Here is a 14943-nt window from a genome sequence, read left to right as displayed (position 1 = left end):
ATTATTTAATGACTACTAGGGAAGGGATTAAAAACAAGGACGTAATTTACAGTTTAATCTCTCTAACATATATAATAAATATTGTATTTTTATTAAAATTATTTTTTTTGTCAAAATAATCATATGGGGAATTTTTGGTGAATCAGGACATTTTTCCCCCAAATTGGCGAATTTAATTTAGATTTTTGGGTAGTTTAGAAAATTGACATTGGCAACGCCGCTAACCTCATTCTTTTGTTGTTTGTTCACAAAGCGGCACGCGGCGTAGTACAAGGCTTGATCATTTTTAAGAAATTTTTTGATTGTTAATTTTATTTTGTGCAAACTAAACAGTTGTTTTTTATTAAAAAATAGCAGACAAAGGTAAGAAAGGTAATGTCCATGCAGAAGTTTTTATTTCACAGGCTATTCTTTCTAGAAATTATACCATCCAGCCCTCCTATTTAATTATTAAATAAAAGTGTGAAAGAGATATCAAGGGCTATTCTGTTAAAATGTCATCCGACCAGTCTAGGCCCTGTTGTGAACCAGAAGGTGTGCTAAGTTGGATGTTGGATATAGAATGGAAGGAATATCATGGCCGAGAACAAGGCATAATTGTATGTCCCTTGATGTAGGGGGGTAGGTTTGTTTCGAATAGGCAGTAAAACCAAAAATTCTACTGTGAATCTTCATATTCTAGGCCTGTAAAGGTAAATAATTCCTGGAGCCATCTCGAGGTATAGTACTCAAGTCGGAGCGAATCAATTGATAGCACGATGAAAAGAAATAATAGCCAGCATAAAACTGTAAATATGTATATAACTAGTACTATGTAGCTATTTAACTGTAAGTACAATGTAGCTAGATATTTAGTAGAATAGGGGTATTATAAATTAATACAAAATACAATAATTGGTCATTCTTTCCATTCCCATTCAATTCTTCCCATTTAATCGTTTTCCCATAAAAAAAAGAAAATTAAAATTAAGAGTGCCCTTAACCAAAAATAGTGAAATAAATGGAGATAGTCAAATTTTATATTAGCGTGTAAGACTTTGAATAAAAATGCTGTATTTATATCCTTTAGTATCATGATAATATAAAATTTGAGTAGGTATCTCCATTTATATCACTGTTTTTGGTTAAGGGCACTCTTAGTTTTAATTGCCTTAAAAATAATAAGTATAATAATAATTTAAATCTCCCGCTCTTTCATAGTTCGTACCTGTAGCCAAGTAGAGGGCGCTAAAAGCGCAATCTCCCAACATTTTACCACGCGATTCACCACTCTCTAAACTATTAACTTTCTCTATGAGTATACCTATATATGATCGGGATCATATACTAATAAAAAACAGGAAAATTGTTCAATACTATTGAACATCTCTAATTTCCATTTGACAACTGTTGACATTGATTTGACAGCAGAATTAACCTTCTGCATTGATTTGATTTTGATATGAATATTTTTGTAAACAATTAGATTATATCAAAAAAAGTAGTCTGAAAAGTAGTTTAAAATGTACCAGAACGCGTGTGGGGCGGCTGCGGCTAGCGCGGGCGGCTGTGTAGAGACCGAAAAAGAATATCAAAATTTAATATCTAAAGAGCCCCATGTTCCAGCAATTGAACACGATTATAGCGGATTTGATATTGTCAAAGCGACTCAGGTAAGTAAACTCGTTATTTCTTTTTAGACAGAGGATTTATTTTGTTAAAGAATACATCTAATCTCTACTAAAATTTCTAGTATGGAGCATTTGGTAGAGTAAAGGAACTCGTAGATGCAGGGTATGATGTGAATCTAAAAGATAGTGAAACTGTAACATTATTACACTGGGCTGCTATTAATAATCGTAAAGAGATTATGAAATTTCTTATAGGTAGATAAAACTTTATACTTTGCATGGTGAACATTTTTAAAATTACACATACATATATTTTTAGACAAAGGTGCTACAGTAGATGCAATTGGAGGAGAACTACATGCTACTCCATTACATTGGGCAACTAGACAAGGACATTTAGAGGCTTGTGTTATATTAATGAGTGTAGGTGCAGACCCAACCCTAAGAGATGCTGAAGGGTGTTCCTGCATTCATTTGGCTGCTCAATTTGGGCATACCGCTTTAGTATGAAATTAACCTTATATAATACAATAGTTATAAAAATAGATTAAAATATATAGGTGGCATATTTTGTGGCAAGAGGTGTTAGTCCAGACCTTACAGACAGAACCGGGATGACACCCTTAATGTGGGCAGTATGGAAAGTTTCCAATCTTGACCCTACACGTTTGTTGCTCACGTTAGGAGCTAACCCTAATTTAGCTGACCTCACTCAAGGAAATACTGCACTACACTGGGCTATTTTATCTAGGAATACCACTGCAATATCTACACTTATATTACAAGTAATGTACATATATTTGCTAACAATGTACTATAATTAAGAAATCAATTATTTTTTAGGGGCATGCTAATTTAAATATTCCTAACAATAAAGGGGAGTCGCCGTTACAAATGATACAGTCTCAAGTGGGATCTATTTGGATAAGCCCTAAGGTTTTAGATCTTATTAAAGAACATTCCCATCACACCTCCAAAAATTTTGTTACTAGTTGTGCTAGAGATAAAGTAACTTTTGGGTAAAAAATATTAAGCATTTTGAGTGAACATTTTGTTTTAGAGGATCAGATGGTGGGGAATGGTGGGCACTCCGTTTATGGCATTTTACATTGCTGGAGCAATAATGGGCACAAATTTGCTTTTAATTATAAAAATATTTCTTTTAGTCTGTTTATATATAGTTATACACTATTTAGGTATATTTTTATTATTAAATATCGTTTTTTTTTTATACAGTTGACTAAAAGAACATTTTTTAGGTCAAATATTTTACGATGATCGTCTTATGGCACTGTTGCCTTTAAGCATATATTTATCAACGAAAATGTGGTTTTATTTTACGTGGTTTATTTATATTACGCCAGTAACCAATATGCTTACAACGATAGTATTTGTTTCTAGTTCCGTTCTACTTTGGTATAATTTTCTGAAAAGTTGGTTAGGAGATGCTGGAGTTGTACCAACCAACAAAAAATTGCAGTTTCAAGTAAACAGTTCTCTATCAGATGTTTTATGCCAATTTTAAAGTTTTATTTTTAGACTATTTTGGAATTATCTGAAAAAGGTCATGGAGGTTTTGAGCCGTCGACTTTCTGCTCTACGTGTTTGGTAAGAAGGCCTGTGAGATCGAAACATTGCGCCGTGTGCAATCACTGCATTGCAAAATTTGATCATCATTGTCCTTGGGTTGCTAACTGCATAGGTTAATATAAAAGATTCTGGCTTGGAGATTGAAGAAAAAAATATATTATTTTTTTAGGTGCAAAAAATCACAAATATTTCATTGGTTTCTTGGCTTGTTTGGTAATAATGTGTGCCGAGATGCTTTATGGATCTATTAAATATTGGCAGAATGATCCTATGTGTAACGCCTTGAAACATGACAAGGAAAAAGGTTTTTGGAACACCATTGTCGCCCTGGGACAATGCGACACTTGGGTTGCTTGGGTTTCAGTAAATGCAGTTTTCCATGGTATATGGGTGTGTGTTCTACTCATTTGCCAACTTTATCAGGTAGATAACTTTAAATAATTATTAAAAATTAAATCTTATTAAAATTTGTTAAATCAAAAATATACAGGGTTCGGCGATAGTGCGTCGAGCATCTGTAGCTCCTAGATTAAAAAAGTTTGGAATTTTGTTTAAGTGCAAGCTTAAAATATGTACTAGGATGTATTTGAGGAAAATATTTCGACTTCTACAGAGTGGCTCAAAAAAGTGTGAGTGCATCTCGTATATTATTGTATTTTTGCAGATCACTTTACATAATCCTAAGATATGAGTAAATATGTTTCGATAGTTTTAGAGATATTAATAAATAAATAAAAAATATATATTTTTCAGACTTTTTTTTAAATATTAAAAATTCAAGAACAGTCCTGAAATCAAAACTATATTAGGTATTTACTGTAGATAGTCTGTACTTACTTTGCTGTAAATATCGTAATCTTAACTCATACAGGATGTTCAAAAATTTACGCCAAACTTTCTAAAATACAACAAAATTTTTCTTTGTTTTTTTTTAAATGGAACACCTAGTATAATATTTTTTTTTAATAGCTGGAGAATTAAAAAATGAACAGTTTTTATATTTAGATATTTCAAAGTTTTTAACGGTTTCGTAGACATTCATGGTTTTATATTTTATATGGCATTTTTCACAGTAAATTTTTAAAAAATGTCTATACCTATGTGGCGGATCCATCTTTCCAAAAAAAAATCCTTTATGGGTATTTCGCCACTGCACTGCAAGAAAATCTACGAATTAAAATAATTATTTTTTGCTAACACTTCTGAATTCAATGACATTTTTTAAAAAAATGTCATTTTAACAGAACGTCAACGGTTTCTTGTAGACATAAGTATTCTCGAATAGTTGAATTTAAATATTTTAAATAGTTTTTTTCTTTATTCTTTGTATTTTTTTGCTTCCGACGACGGAAAGAGATAACTGTCCGAAACGTTAAGTATTTTTTTTTCTTTGTTAGGCAAATTTGTATTACTGTAAACATAACTTCTGACAAGCAGCGTCCGTTTAGGTTTAATGCAGAAGTGTTTACAAAAAATAATTATTTTATTTTGTAGATTTTCTTGCAGTGCAGTGGCGAAATACCCATAAAGGATTTTTTTTTGGAAAAAGTAAATTTTTATCAAAGCCAGGTAAAAATATTTTTCTCTTGTATTTTATTTTTGTTATTTCAAAATTTAAAAATTTTGAAATATTCTAAATACAAAAAGTGTTCAGTTTTTATTTTTCCATCTAATAAAAAAATAATATACAGGGTGTTCCATTTAAAAAAACTGTGTGGGGAAGAAAAAATATTTTATATTTTAGAAAGTTTGGCGTAGAATCTTGAATATCATACAGGGTATTCAAAATTCTGATTGAAGATTACGATATTTATAGCACAGTAAGTATAGACCATCTAAAATAAATACCTAAGATAGTTTTAATGTAAGGCCAGTTTTTGGATTTTTAATAATTTTTTTAAGAAATTCTGAAAAATATATATTTTTTATTTATTAATTAATATCTCTGAAATTATCGGAATATATTTATTCATATCTTCAGAGTATGTAAAGTGATCTGAAAGGAAGCCAAAAATGCAATAATATCAAATAATATACAGGGTGTTCCATTTTAAAAAAATCATCCCGATCCACCCGCACTTTTTTGACCCACACTGTATAATATGTTAAAATATTTTCCTGAAAAACATTCCTTTACGTACTTTAGGTTTGTACTTAATACTTACAGATGCCCGACGCACTATTGCCGGACCCTGTACAATCACATCAACTTGGCCGTTCAACTGGCTGATGTTAATAAAATCTAATCTTGTTAAAATACAGATTGTTTTTCTGGGAATGACAACGAACGAACGCATGAATAAGAGTCGATATGGCCATTTCTTGGCGAACCATGGTAAGAGTCCCTTCTCCAAAGGAGCCCTACGCAACGCTTTGGAGTTCTTCGAGTGTAATTGTTTTAACTGTATCAAGATCGATAAAAATGACTGGCTCAACAGTTACAATTTCGATAAGAACATCGAACGAGAACCGCTACTATGTAGCAAAGAGAATTTTCAGTACGTATGAGGAAAGGTTTATGTTCCTAGGAGAAGGTTAAGTTTTTGATTGTCTGCATACAGGGTCGTGATGTCGTGAACATAATGAACGAGGTAATATACACACAAGTGATAGGTATACATTGTATGTCACTCTGGGAACTACTTCAATATTGTACAGGATGGTCCCAACTGTATTCTGGAAACTTTGGCAGCATATTCTGCAGAATAAAATAAATAAAGAAGCTCGGATAAATGTATGTCCTAAAATGCTTAGTTTCGGAGATACAGGGTGTAGAAGTTTCATTTTTATTTCGATTTTTTCCAAATAATTTATGAAGTAACCTCAATATTTTGTTGAAAATTGGTGTCTGGGACTTTTTTGACTTGATAAATTTTATTTTGATGTCAATATGACCTCTATTTATAGAGGTCGTCAACTACATTTGTTTTAACTGTTTTGAAGAGTAATAACTTTTCTCTCGTCCGTACCTGTATAAAACTACTGAGTGAAAAAATATACATTTTCGTAATTTTTATTTAAAAAATGTCTCTTGTTAACATGGGCGCCGGAAGAATGAAATTTAGGGGGGGGGCAAGGTAAAAATGAATAAAAAATTGAAACACATTTTTTATTATTTTACAGGTAACACCTAAAAATTTCATAATAATGATTATTTTTTTACAGATGGATGTAGAAGATAGCTTTTATTTTTACTGTTTCAGTGATCCAGGGGGGGGGGGCAAATGCCCCCCCTATCCGGCACCCATGCTTGGTAAAAATCGCTACGAGGAACCGTTATCAAGATAACTAGAAATGAAATAGTCAATACATATGATTATTGGCAAAAAAATAATGTTGGGTAGATAGTTATCTGATCTGACTGAAATGATAAATTTGGGAACTTTTTATTTTTTTTAAATTAATCAATTTTTTTTTGATAAAATGATGATAAAAAAGTTTTTGTTGAACTTTTGGCACAAAAATATGTCAAATATATGGTTTCATTCTAATAACTATTTAATCATGTTTAATTTATGTCAATGACAACAGGTATTGATTTCCTACTATTTTAATGTATTAATAATTATTAACTGTATTTTACTTTACTTTTTTGGAAATAAAGGCATTATTATTATTGATAATTTCGATTCCAAATATTTCGAGAACTATTACTCGTAGCGATTTTTACCAAGAGACATTTTTTACGTAAAAAATCACGGAAATGAATATTTTTTCACACAGTAGATTTATACAGGTACGGACAAAAAAATATTACTGTTCAGAACACTTCAAACATATAGATGGCGTCCGCTACAAATAGAAGTCATTTTGACATCAAAATCAAATCTCTCATATTAAAAAACTCCCAGACACCAATATTCATCCAAATATTTACGTTACTTCAGAAATTATCTGTAAAAAATCGAAATAAAAATGAAACTTCTACACCCTGTCTCTCCGAAACTAAGCTTTTTAGGACATACATTTATAGGAACTTTTTTATTTATTTTTATCTGCAGAAAATGCTGCCGAAGTTTCCGTAATACAGTTCGTACCACCCTGTATATAACAAGAAAATATATTAGAAGCACAATACATTATTATTAATATATGTATATGTAATATGCAATAATATAGAGTATGTTCCATGGTGAATTAACCAGCTTGACATATACAAATTCCCAGATAAGCGCGATTTAATTTATAATTAGATAAAAAAAACCTTTTGGAGCTCTCTAAACAGCTACATATTGTATAATATTTAAGCTTTTTTTTAATAATAATAATTTTTCATTTCATATTTTTTTTTGGATATTTTGATAATATAAATATTTTTTTGTCTTCCGCCATAGGATTAATGCATACTTTTTGTGAAAATTGTGGATATGAAAGTAAACACCAAAGATATAAGGAACACTAGTATTTAAAGTCAATTTTAGCTATCACAACAACATAATATCAAACTTATATTGTTTCTGCTAACTTTTGTAGGTAAATTTTTTTTTAATTAATTCTGAAGTAAAAAATCGTAATAAATAAATATTTCAGAATTACTAATTATTTAAAAGGGAATGAATAATGCATTCTAATTTTCATTAAGGCACCGTCAAAACATTCCACTTGATGTTGTAGAGATAAGTAAAAAAGAATTATTGTTTTAGATGTAAGTATATTGTTTAAGCGTATTCGCCTGTCCATGGTACAAAGAATACAAGGTATGATATTGCGCAGGTTGGTCGCTACGTCACGGGTGATAAAAGGCGCTATTGGTCAGCACGCTCCGCGCGCCAGTTCAAATCATCAAGATATTGTTATAAACCTGTTTTTTTTTGTTTATATACCGTCATTGAATTATCGCTAAGCAAGTTACTGTGGAGCAGTGCATAAGGAGTAGGGCTAGGAAGCGAGAGACCGGAGTTCGAATCTCGGCCGGAACATCACTTTTTATTTATTTTTTTAAATACTGTTGTATTCTATAGTTTATTTTTGTAGTATAAAAAAAAGATCTATTTATTCTGTTATTTTTTAATCTCCGTTATTAATATAAATTGATTGTTAGTACAATACCTCATTTAATATAAAATAATATTCTACTTTTTGAAATGTATCGGGCCCTAATTGTACCTAAAAGTAATATATTTTTAGTGATATACCATATTGTAAACTATTTAATATTTCAGTCACTTAAAAAGTTAATTTGCATTGAATAATTGCCTACCATTAAAGGAAATTTGAGCTATATAATCCTTGATGGGCATATTCTGGGTATGCAAATACTTCCTTTAAATTTTGGGTGTCGTTCAACCGATTTATTCTCAAAACCAGAAACATCTACATATAAAAAGAAGCACAGGTCACTAATTATAATAAACTTCACCCTTGGTATTACTTCCACTAATTATAATAAACTTCACCCTTAGAATTACTTCTATCACAATTACAATACGTTCATCTGCATTGGCATTTTCTACTTTTCGATGGGAAACAATAAATTTCCCAACATTTTTTAAATGATGTAACAATTCCTCTTGTGGTTACTTTTCCATAGATATGCTCAACTCTGTCCTCATGTGAATTCAGAGGCAATGAAAATGAAAATTATTTACCATAAACATCGCAAACTAAAAACCTAATAAACAATTTTATACTGAATATAGAAATAAATTTAGTATTTTTACCTATTATCGTCCAAATCCATGTTAATAGATAATTATTATTTTTAAATATATTTTTGGAACTGCTGGTTTTAGTAATTATTAAATTAAACGAACTAAAAAGTCTTAAAAATAAACAATGCTTAACCATAACCTCAAAAATGCAGATCTCCTGTCAACTTTCTTTATTTTTTATTTATTCATTATTTTCCTAGTGACGTCACAGGTGGTATGCGCGAACTGAACGAAATTGGAGCCGCTATCGATCATACCTTGTATTCTTTGTACCATGCGCCTGTCATGCTGTAATTGTCCCGTATATTAGCAAAATAATAGACTAGTGATATAGTATATATCCTGATATTTGACAAACTTACCGTGTTGTAGATTATTATGTCAGTATACTTACACTGTGTATAATATACAGAACGTCCCAGTATTATTTTATATTTATTATACATATAGAACTACTACGTAATTTTGGATTCAATTATTCAGTTAAATTGGACACAATTTACACCTCTACGAAAGTGCTTTGTTTATCGTTAAAAAAAACATCACTCTGTATACTGGGTGGCGGCTCATACGTCGCGGAGGCTCCAAGGAGACCGACAGTTTGTATTGAAATGAAATTTTGTGAGCATATGTAGGTTAATTCAGAGCACTTTTTAAAAATATAAAGAGTTCTACAGGGTGCTCCAAAAAAAGTTACATATCAAAGTTGTGTTTTTTGTAATTGAACACCCTATATATTAATTTATTTTCGGATTCTGGGAGAAAAATAAAGGTGAGTTTTATAAGAGAAGTATATGACTAAGATGTAAAGTTTTTGACATATTCAACATTTTCAAAAAACAAAGAACAATTTTTAAATTACAACAAAAAAGCTACCTAAATTGGAATTTACCCGGTATAGCCTAATATGTAGTTAAATTAACTATTGTACTTTAAATCAAATTAAAACTTGATCCAAAAAGTTATACAGGGTGAGACAAAATTAATTTTGAACATTGGTCGCCTTTAAAAGCATGTTACTCTCTTATTTTAAATGGAACACCCAGTATATTATTCCGATATTCAATGGAGAATTGATGTCTCTTCAAAATACTATTAAGGTTGCCTACCCCTCAAACAAAGATTTTCCTAGATATTTTCATTTACATAATTTGATCTGAGTAGATCTTTATTATTTGATAAAATCTAGGTGGCTGTGATATGTTTGACGTTACTTCAACATAGCTGTCTAATTAGTCCAACTTTAACAACTAGTTATCATTTTGTGTCAGTCAAAACACACAAAATAAAATCTCAGAAATTTCCGAAAATGCTAACTTATCCTACAACAGAGAGAATTGATATGATTCTGTTAGTTGATGAAAGCAGTGTGCATTCACCAATTAATAGAATACTTAAATGCTCCTGATTTTATCTAGTCTGTTTTTTTTTATGGGGATATGTTAAAAACAGTGTTTAAAAAAACTCGACCAACTATTGTCGACAACATGAGAGAAATTATTGTAGCTGCTTTTCGAGGTAGAACTCCACATATGCCTTTTAAAATGATCCTTTTGAAAAAACAATCATTTTATGCAGTTAACAGGAAATGAAGCATTTTGAGCATTTGATTTCAGCTAACTAATTTTTGTCGCATAATTATAAGTTTATATCTAGTTTTAATTCAGTTATAATTAAAATATGTTTTAAACGTGTATTTTTTTATTACCCTTCAGTATTTTACTCTATAATGTTTAATTTTTGTTAAACTAACAAAAGGTATATCACACAGCCATCTAGATTTTTTCAAGATGGCTGAAACGAACACCGAAAAACCGGAAAAATATACTGGATGTTCCATTTAAAATAAAGGAGTAACTTGCTGTTAAAAGTGACTAATGTTCCATATTAATTTTGTCTCACCCTGTATAACTTTTCGGGTCAAATTTCAATTTGGTTTAACATACAATGGTTACTGTAATTAAATATCAGGATATACAAGGTCAACTAAAATTTAGGTAGCTGTTATCAAAATTTAAAATTTACTCTTCATTTTCACAAAATGTGAAATATGTCAAAATCCTTAGATTTTAGGTATATGCTTCTTTAATAAAACTCATCTTTATTTTTTTCCTAGAATCCGAAAATCAATTAATATATAGGGTGTTCCATTAGAAAAAACACAACTTTGATGTGCAACTTTTTTTAGGGACACCCTGTATAATTCTATATATTTTTATAAAATGCTTTCAGTTAACCTACGTATGCTGCCAAAATTTAATTTCGATATAAACTACCGTTCTCCTTGGAGCTTCCGCGGCGTATGAGAGACGCCACCCTGTAGAGGTAGACGGTATCCAATTAAACTTATTTTGATTCTAGAAATATGTGGCAGTTCTATGTCTACGAAATATTGGGACACCCTGTATAATCCTTTCGCAACTCGTTGCAAAATTGTTATAAAACTACGATTTCTAAGAGTTATATTGTAATATTCAAGAGCGAGATTTTTTAAATATGTGAATTTTAAGATAAATATTATTAGGGACTATTATATATATATATATATATATATATATATATATATATATATATATATATATATATATATATATATATATATATATATATATATATATATATATATATATATATATATATATATATATATATATATATATATATATATATATATATATATATATATATATATATATGTATATATACAAAATGTATTTCTTTTTTATTCACTCTTAGACTGAATAATCCGCTTGATTTCTCTTTATCTAGTCAATAAAATTGCAGTTAGTATATTCACTTATTTATTAAAATATCTCTGCTACAATACATTTTTAATAATCTGGGCAACAAAGTTACTTTAATAGGTTTGGCTTCGTAGTCTTCATTGTCTATTGAAAACCACAATTCTTGGCCTTTCACCAATTTTGGATCGATTTCTATGGTTCTGGCTTCGATACTTTCCTCAATCTGTGGACAAATAAGAATCAAGAGGGTATACTATGCGTTGAAAAATATTTATACCTCTCTACTGCCATCATTTTCATATTTCCAGCCCTGTCTAACAAAATCCACATAATCCACCTTTGGAGGACCGATATATAACTGGATTTTTGGTATGTCCGTGTCGCTTATCCTACTTGGAATGACGTTTGATGTGAAAATATTAAAATCTGTAGTTGAAATATTTCTTTCTAATTTTTCGTTGCAATAAGGATTATTAACGTATTGATATTTTCGACTTTCGTCGGTGCCTTTTATGAAGCTAAAAAGAAATAAAATTCAGGGATATTTGCAAATGTACTTGGTAATTATTGGAACAATGTAAAACAGTGATTTTTTTTGGCAAAAATATGTACATATATCCCTGTTTTTGGGCTGCAAACCACAAATTTTAGTTTTTGTAGAAAAACACAAGGGCTTTCTACGAAAGCGTAAAAGCGTAGAGCTGCCATCGCAACATTGAAAAATATGTTTAGAAAAATTTACATTTTTCTGTTAATTTACGCCTTTCTCTTAAATTTACACTTTTCTGTCAAATTACACTTTTTTGGTACATTTATACTTTTCTGTAAATTTAGATTTTTCTGTAAATTTACGCTAAATTTATACAAAAAAGTGTAAATATACAGAAAAGTATAAATTTAAGAGAAAAAATGTGAATTTACAGAAAAGTGTATATTAAGAGAAAAGCATACATTTATAGAAGTGTAAATTTACACAAAAAGCGTAAATTTAAGAAAAGTGTAAATTTACACAAAAAACGTAAATTTACTCTACACAAAAAACGTAAATTTACAGCGAAGCATAAATTCGCAGAAAAGAGTAAATTTACACAAAGTCATAAATTTACTCAAAAAGTAAATTTACAGAAAAGTGTAAATTTGCAGGATTGTAAATTTAAACAAAAAGCGTAAATTTACAGAACATATAAATTTACAAGTTTATTTTGACACATTGCTGTAAATTTACACTTCTGTTTTACACTTTTTATAAATTTATATTTCTGTAAATTTAACTTTTCTGTAAATTTACGTTTTGAATAAATTTACGATTTTTGTGTAAATTTACACTTTTTTGTAAATTTACGCTTTTTGTGTAAATTGACACTTTTCTGCAAATTTATGCATCTCTATAAATTTACGCTTTTCTGGAAATTTACACTTTTTCTGTCAATTTCTGCCTCTGTAAATTTACCCCTTTCTGGAAGTTTACACTTTTTCTGTCAATTTTTGCCTCTGTAAATTTACACTTTTCTGGAAATTTACACCTTTTCTGCCAATTTCTGCGTTGTGTTTTTCTATTTTATTTCTCTAAAATTTTTGTAACTCTATTCAAACTTTTACGATTAATAAAACTAAGAGATAAATATAGTTTTTGACCCAAAAATTGGATGTGATACATTTTTTTTTCTGAAAAGGAAATTGTAATTTCTTTATTCCAATAAATACCATATAACTTTAACTATAGTTAACGGATAAATACTTTTGAAACCATTTCGACTGTGATTGTGACTGCTGACCCTGGTAACAGTTGGAACAACCTGCACAGGGTGGGCTGTAGTAAACTTGGGCTTGGCAGTTCCAAGCTAAATTCGTCTTCAATCTGTAAATACACGTTTATCCTATCTAAACACAATTTTCTACACAAAATTATGGAAACTAATATACCCGTTAAGTAAGTATGTAACATATTTTTTAAGTCCTCCAAAGTACCAATAACTTTCTTTCATCACTTCTGCATCTCTGTAAGCTCCCCATTTTATACCAGACATTGCATATATAGGCCTTTTTTCCTCTTCAGTTAAAATTTCTATTCTCAATACATCTACAGGTTTTGTATGTTCTTCAATAATTGCCATCGTAGCGTCGGCCAAGGATTTTACTCTGTTAAGTTTTGTTTTATTAGGAAATAATGATTGGGACAGTGAATTATTTCTTCCCAATGGCAAAATACCTAAAGGTACCAAATTATTGACATTCTCGTTAGTTCGTCTCAATAATCCTGTGATGACTTCCGAGAGTGTTCCATCACCACCTGCTACTACCAACGCTTCAGGGCCATTAATTTTATCAATAATGCTTTTACCGTGACCTTCGGATTCTGTTTTTACAAGCTCCACTTTTAGACCAGCTAAATGTAACAACGGCGCACAATACTTCTCAAATTCTGATTGTGCCTTTCTTTTATTAGCCTTTGGATTTAAGATAACTGTGACACTTCTTGGATTTGCTGTGACTGGTATCGTTTGATTTCCATATTCTGAAGCTTTTTTGCAGTATGCTCTCATTAAATTTTCAGTTCTAAGTAAATAAATGAAAGGTGATATACTTTTAAAAAAATCTATTTCAAAACGTACTCGAGATAATTTTTTGTATAAGAACCACCCCATCCTAAAACGATTGCAAAAAATGTGGATTTTTTCCAGTTATTTCTTAGTGTCTTGTAAGTTTTAAGAACAAACGCCATTATTTTCAATTTTTCCTAATAACCTATTCAGGAACTAAAAACTAAAAATAAAAATGTATGTTAACAACTCGTACTGGTGTTCCTTGTGTTATTTATCATCTATCTATACATGCTGAATTGGTTCCGTGTCCCATATAAACTTCTTCAAAAAGAATTAAATGTTTATAAACTGAGTGATGAACTAATGGTGTACTTGTTTATTTTTGATTTTGATTATGGAGTGTAGAGCTTGAGCTAAACTATTAACTTTCTCTATGGGTTAGAATCAAAAATCAAAATTAGTATGGAATTTTATTCATAGATGACTCTCATTTAACATTGTTTGGGAACAAAAAATTATAGATTTCCTTAAAATTCTAAGAAAATTTTAATCGAAGTTCAACTATTTAACGTTAGATAGGACTAGTTGTTTTTTTTTAAAGAAATCTATAAATGACTAACTTAAATAATTAACCCAAGATGGCCCCACACATACAAAGTAAAAACAGAAATCTATATTTGCTTACTTTCACCACTTTCCGTCTGGTGGTGCCATAATCGTTAAAACTATAGTTCCAAAGATGCTCACTAAATAAGATTGGCGCTGGCTAATAAATAAACGAAACGCGCCAAAGGAAAAATTTGAA

At 30.0% G+C, this 14943-nt stretch overlaps 2 protein-coding genes and 1 long non-coding RNA gene across 6 annotated transcripts; 2 read left to right on the top strand and 1 right to left on the bottom strand.

Annotated features, from left to right (window-relative positions):
- The first annotated feature begins 315 nt into the window (after nucleotides 1–315).
- On the top strand, nucleotides 316–854 carry LOC115885299. The gene is made up of 3 exons (XR_004050708.1): nucleotides 316–363; nucleotides 419–621; nucleotides 683–854. It is a non-coding gene; the product is annotated as an uncharacterized LOC115885299 (long non-coding RNA).
- A 257-nt stretch (nucleotides 855–1111) lies between these two features.
- Nucleotides 1112–7967, top strand: LOC115885277 (palmitoyltransferase Hip14). Of its 3 annotated transcripts, XR_004050707.1 has the most exons (12): nucleotides 1112–1652; nucleotides 1733–1865; nucleotides 1930–2114; nucleotides 2171–2395; nucleotides 2454–2618; nucleotides 2671–2806; nucleotides 2870–3096; nucleotides 3150–3312; nucleotides 3370–3623; nucleotides 5463–5791; nucleotides 7535–7673; nucleotides 7731–7967. XR_004050707.1 is itself a non-coding variant. In XM_030904132.1 (10 exons), exons 1-10 carry the CDS (start codon nucleotides 1503–1505, stop codon nucleotides 5706–5708), a joined length of 1884 nt encoding a protein of 627 aa, XP_030759992.1. In that variant the 5' UTR covers nucleotides 1112–1502; the 3' UTR covers nucleotides 5709–5933. The 3 variants fall into 3 exon arrangements, 1 of the variants encoding a protein (XP_030759992.1); XR_004050706.1 differs by having other exon boundaries at nucleotides 7535–7967; XM_030904132.1 differs by lacking the exons at nucleotides 7535–7673; nucleotides 7731–7967 and having other exon boundaries at nucleotides 5463–5933.
- A 3668-nt stretch (nucleotides 7968–11635) lies between these two features.
- LOC115885274 (acylglycerol kinase, mitochondrial) lies at nucleotides 11636–14594 on the bottom strand. Of its 2 annotated transcripts, XM_030904128.1 has the most exons (6): nucleotides 14427–14590; nucleotides 14208–14358; nucleotides 13519–14151; nucleotides 13334–13453; nucleotides 11873–12113; nucleotides 11636–11818 (listed from the first exon to the last, which is right to left on the bottom strand). In XM_030904128.1, exons 2-6 carry the CDS (start codon nucleotides 14315–14317, stop codon nucleotides 11645–11647), a joined length of 1278 nt encoding a protein of 425 aa, XP_030759988.1. In that variant the 5' UTR covers nucleotides 14318–14358; nucleotides 14427–14590; the 3' UTR covers nucleotides 11636–11644. The 2 variants fall into 2 exon arrangements, with proteins under 2 accessions (XP_030759988.1, XP_030759987.1); XM_030904127.1 differs by having other exon boundaries at nucleotides 14208–14594.
- Nucleotides 14595–14943: the final 349 nt, after the last annotated feature.

This window comes from Sitophilus oryzae, unplaced genomic scaffold (assembly GCF_002938485.1).
Source record: "Sitophilus oryzae breed Bouriz unplaced genomic scaffold, Soryzae_2.0 scaffold_379_pilon_pilon, whole genome shotgun sequence".
Lineage (NCBI taxonomy): Eukaryota > Metazoa > Arthropoda > Insecta > Coleoptera > Curculionidae > Sitophilus > Sitophilus oryzae.
Note: the sequence above shows the minus strand (reverse complement) of the source record. Positions and strands in the feature narration are given on the sequence as shown.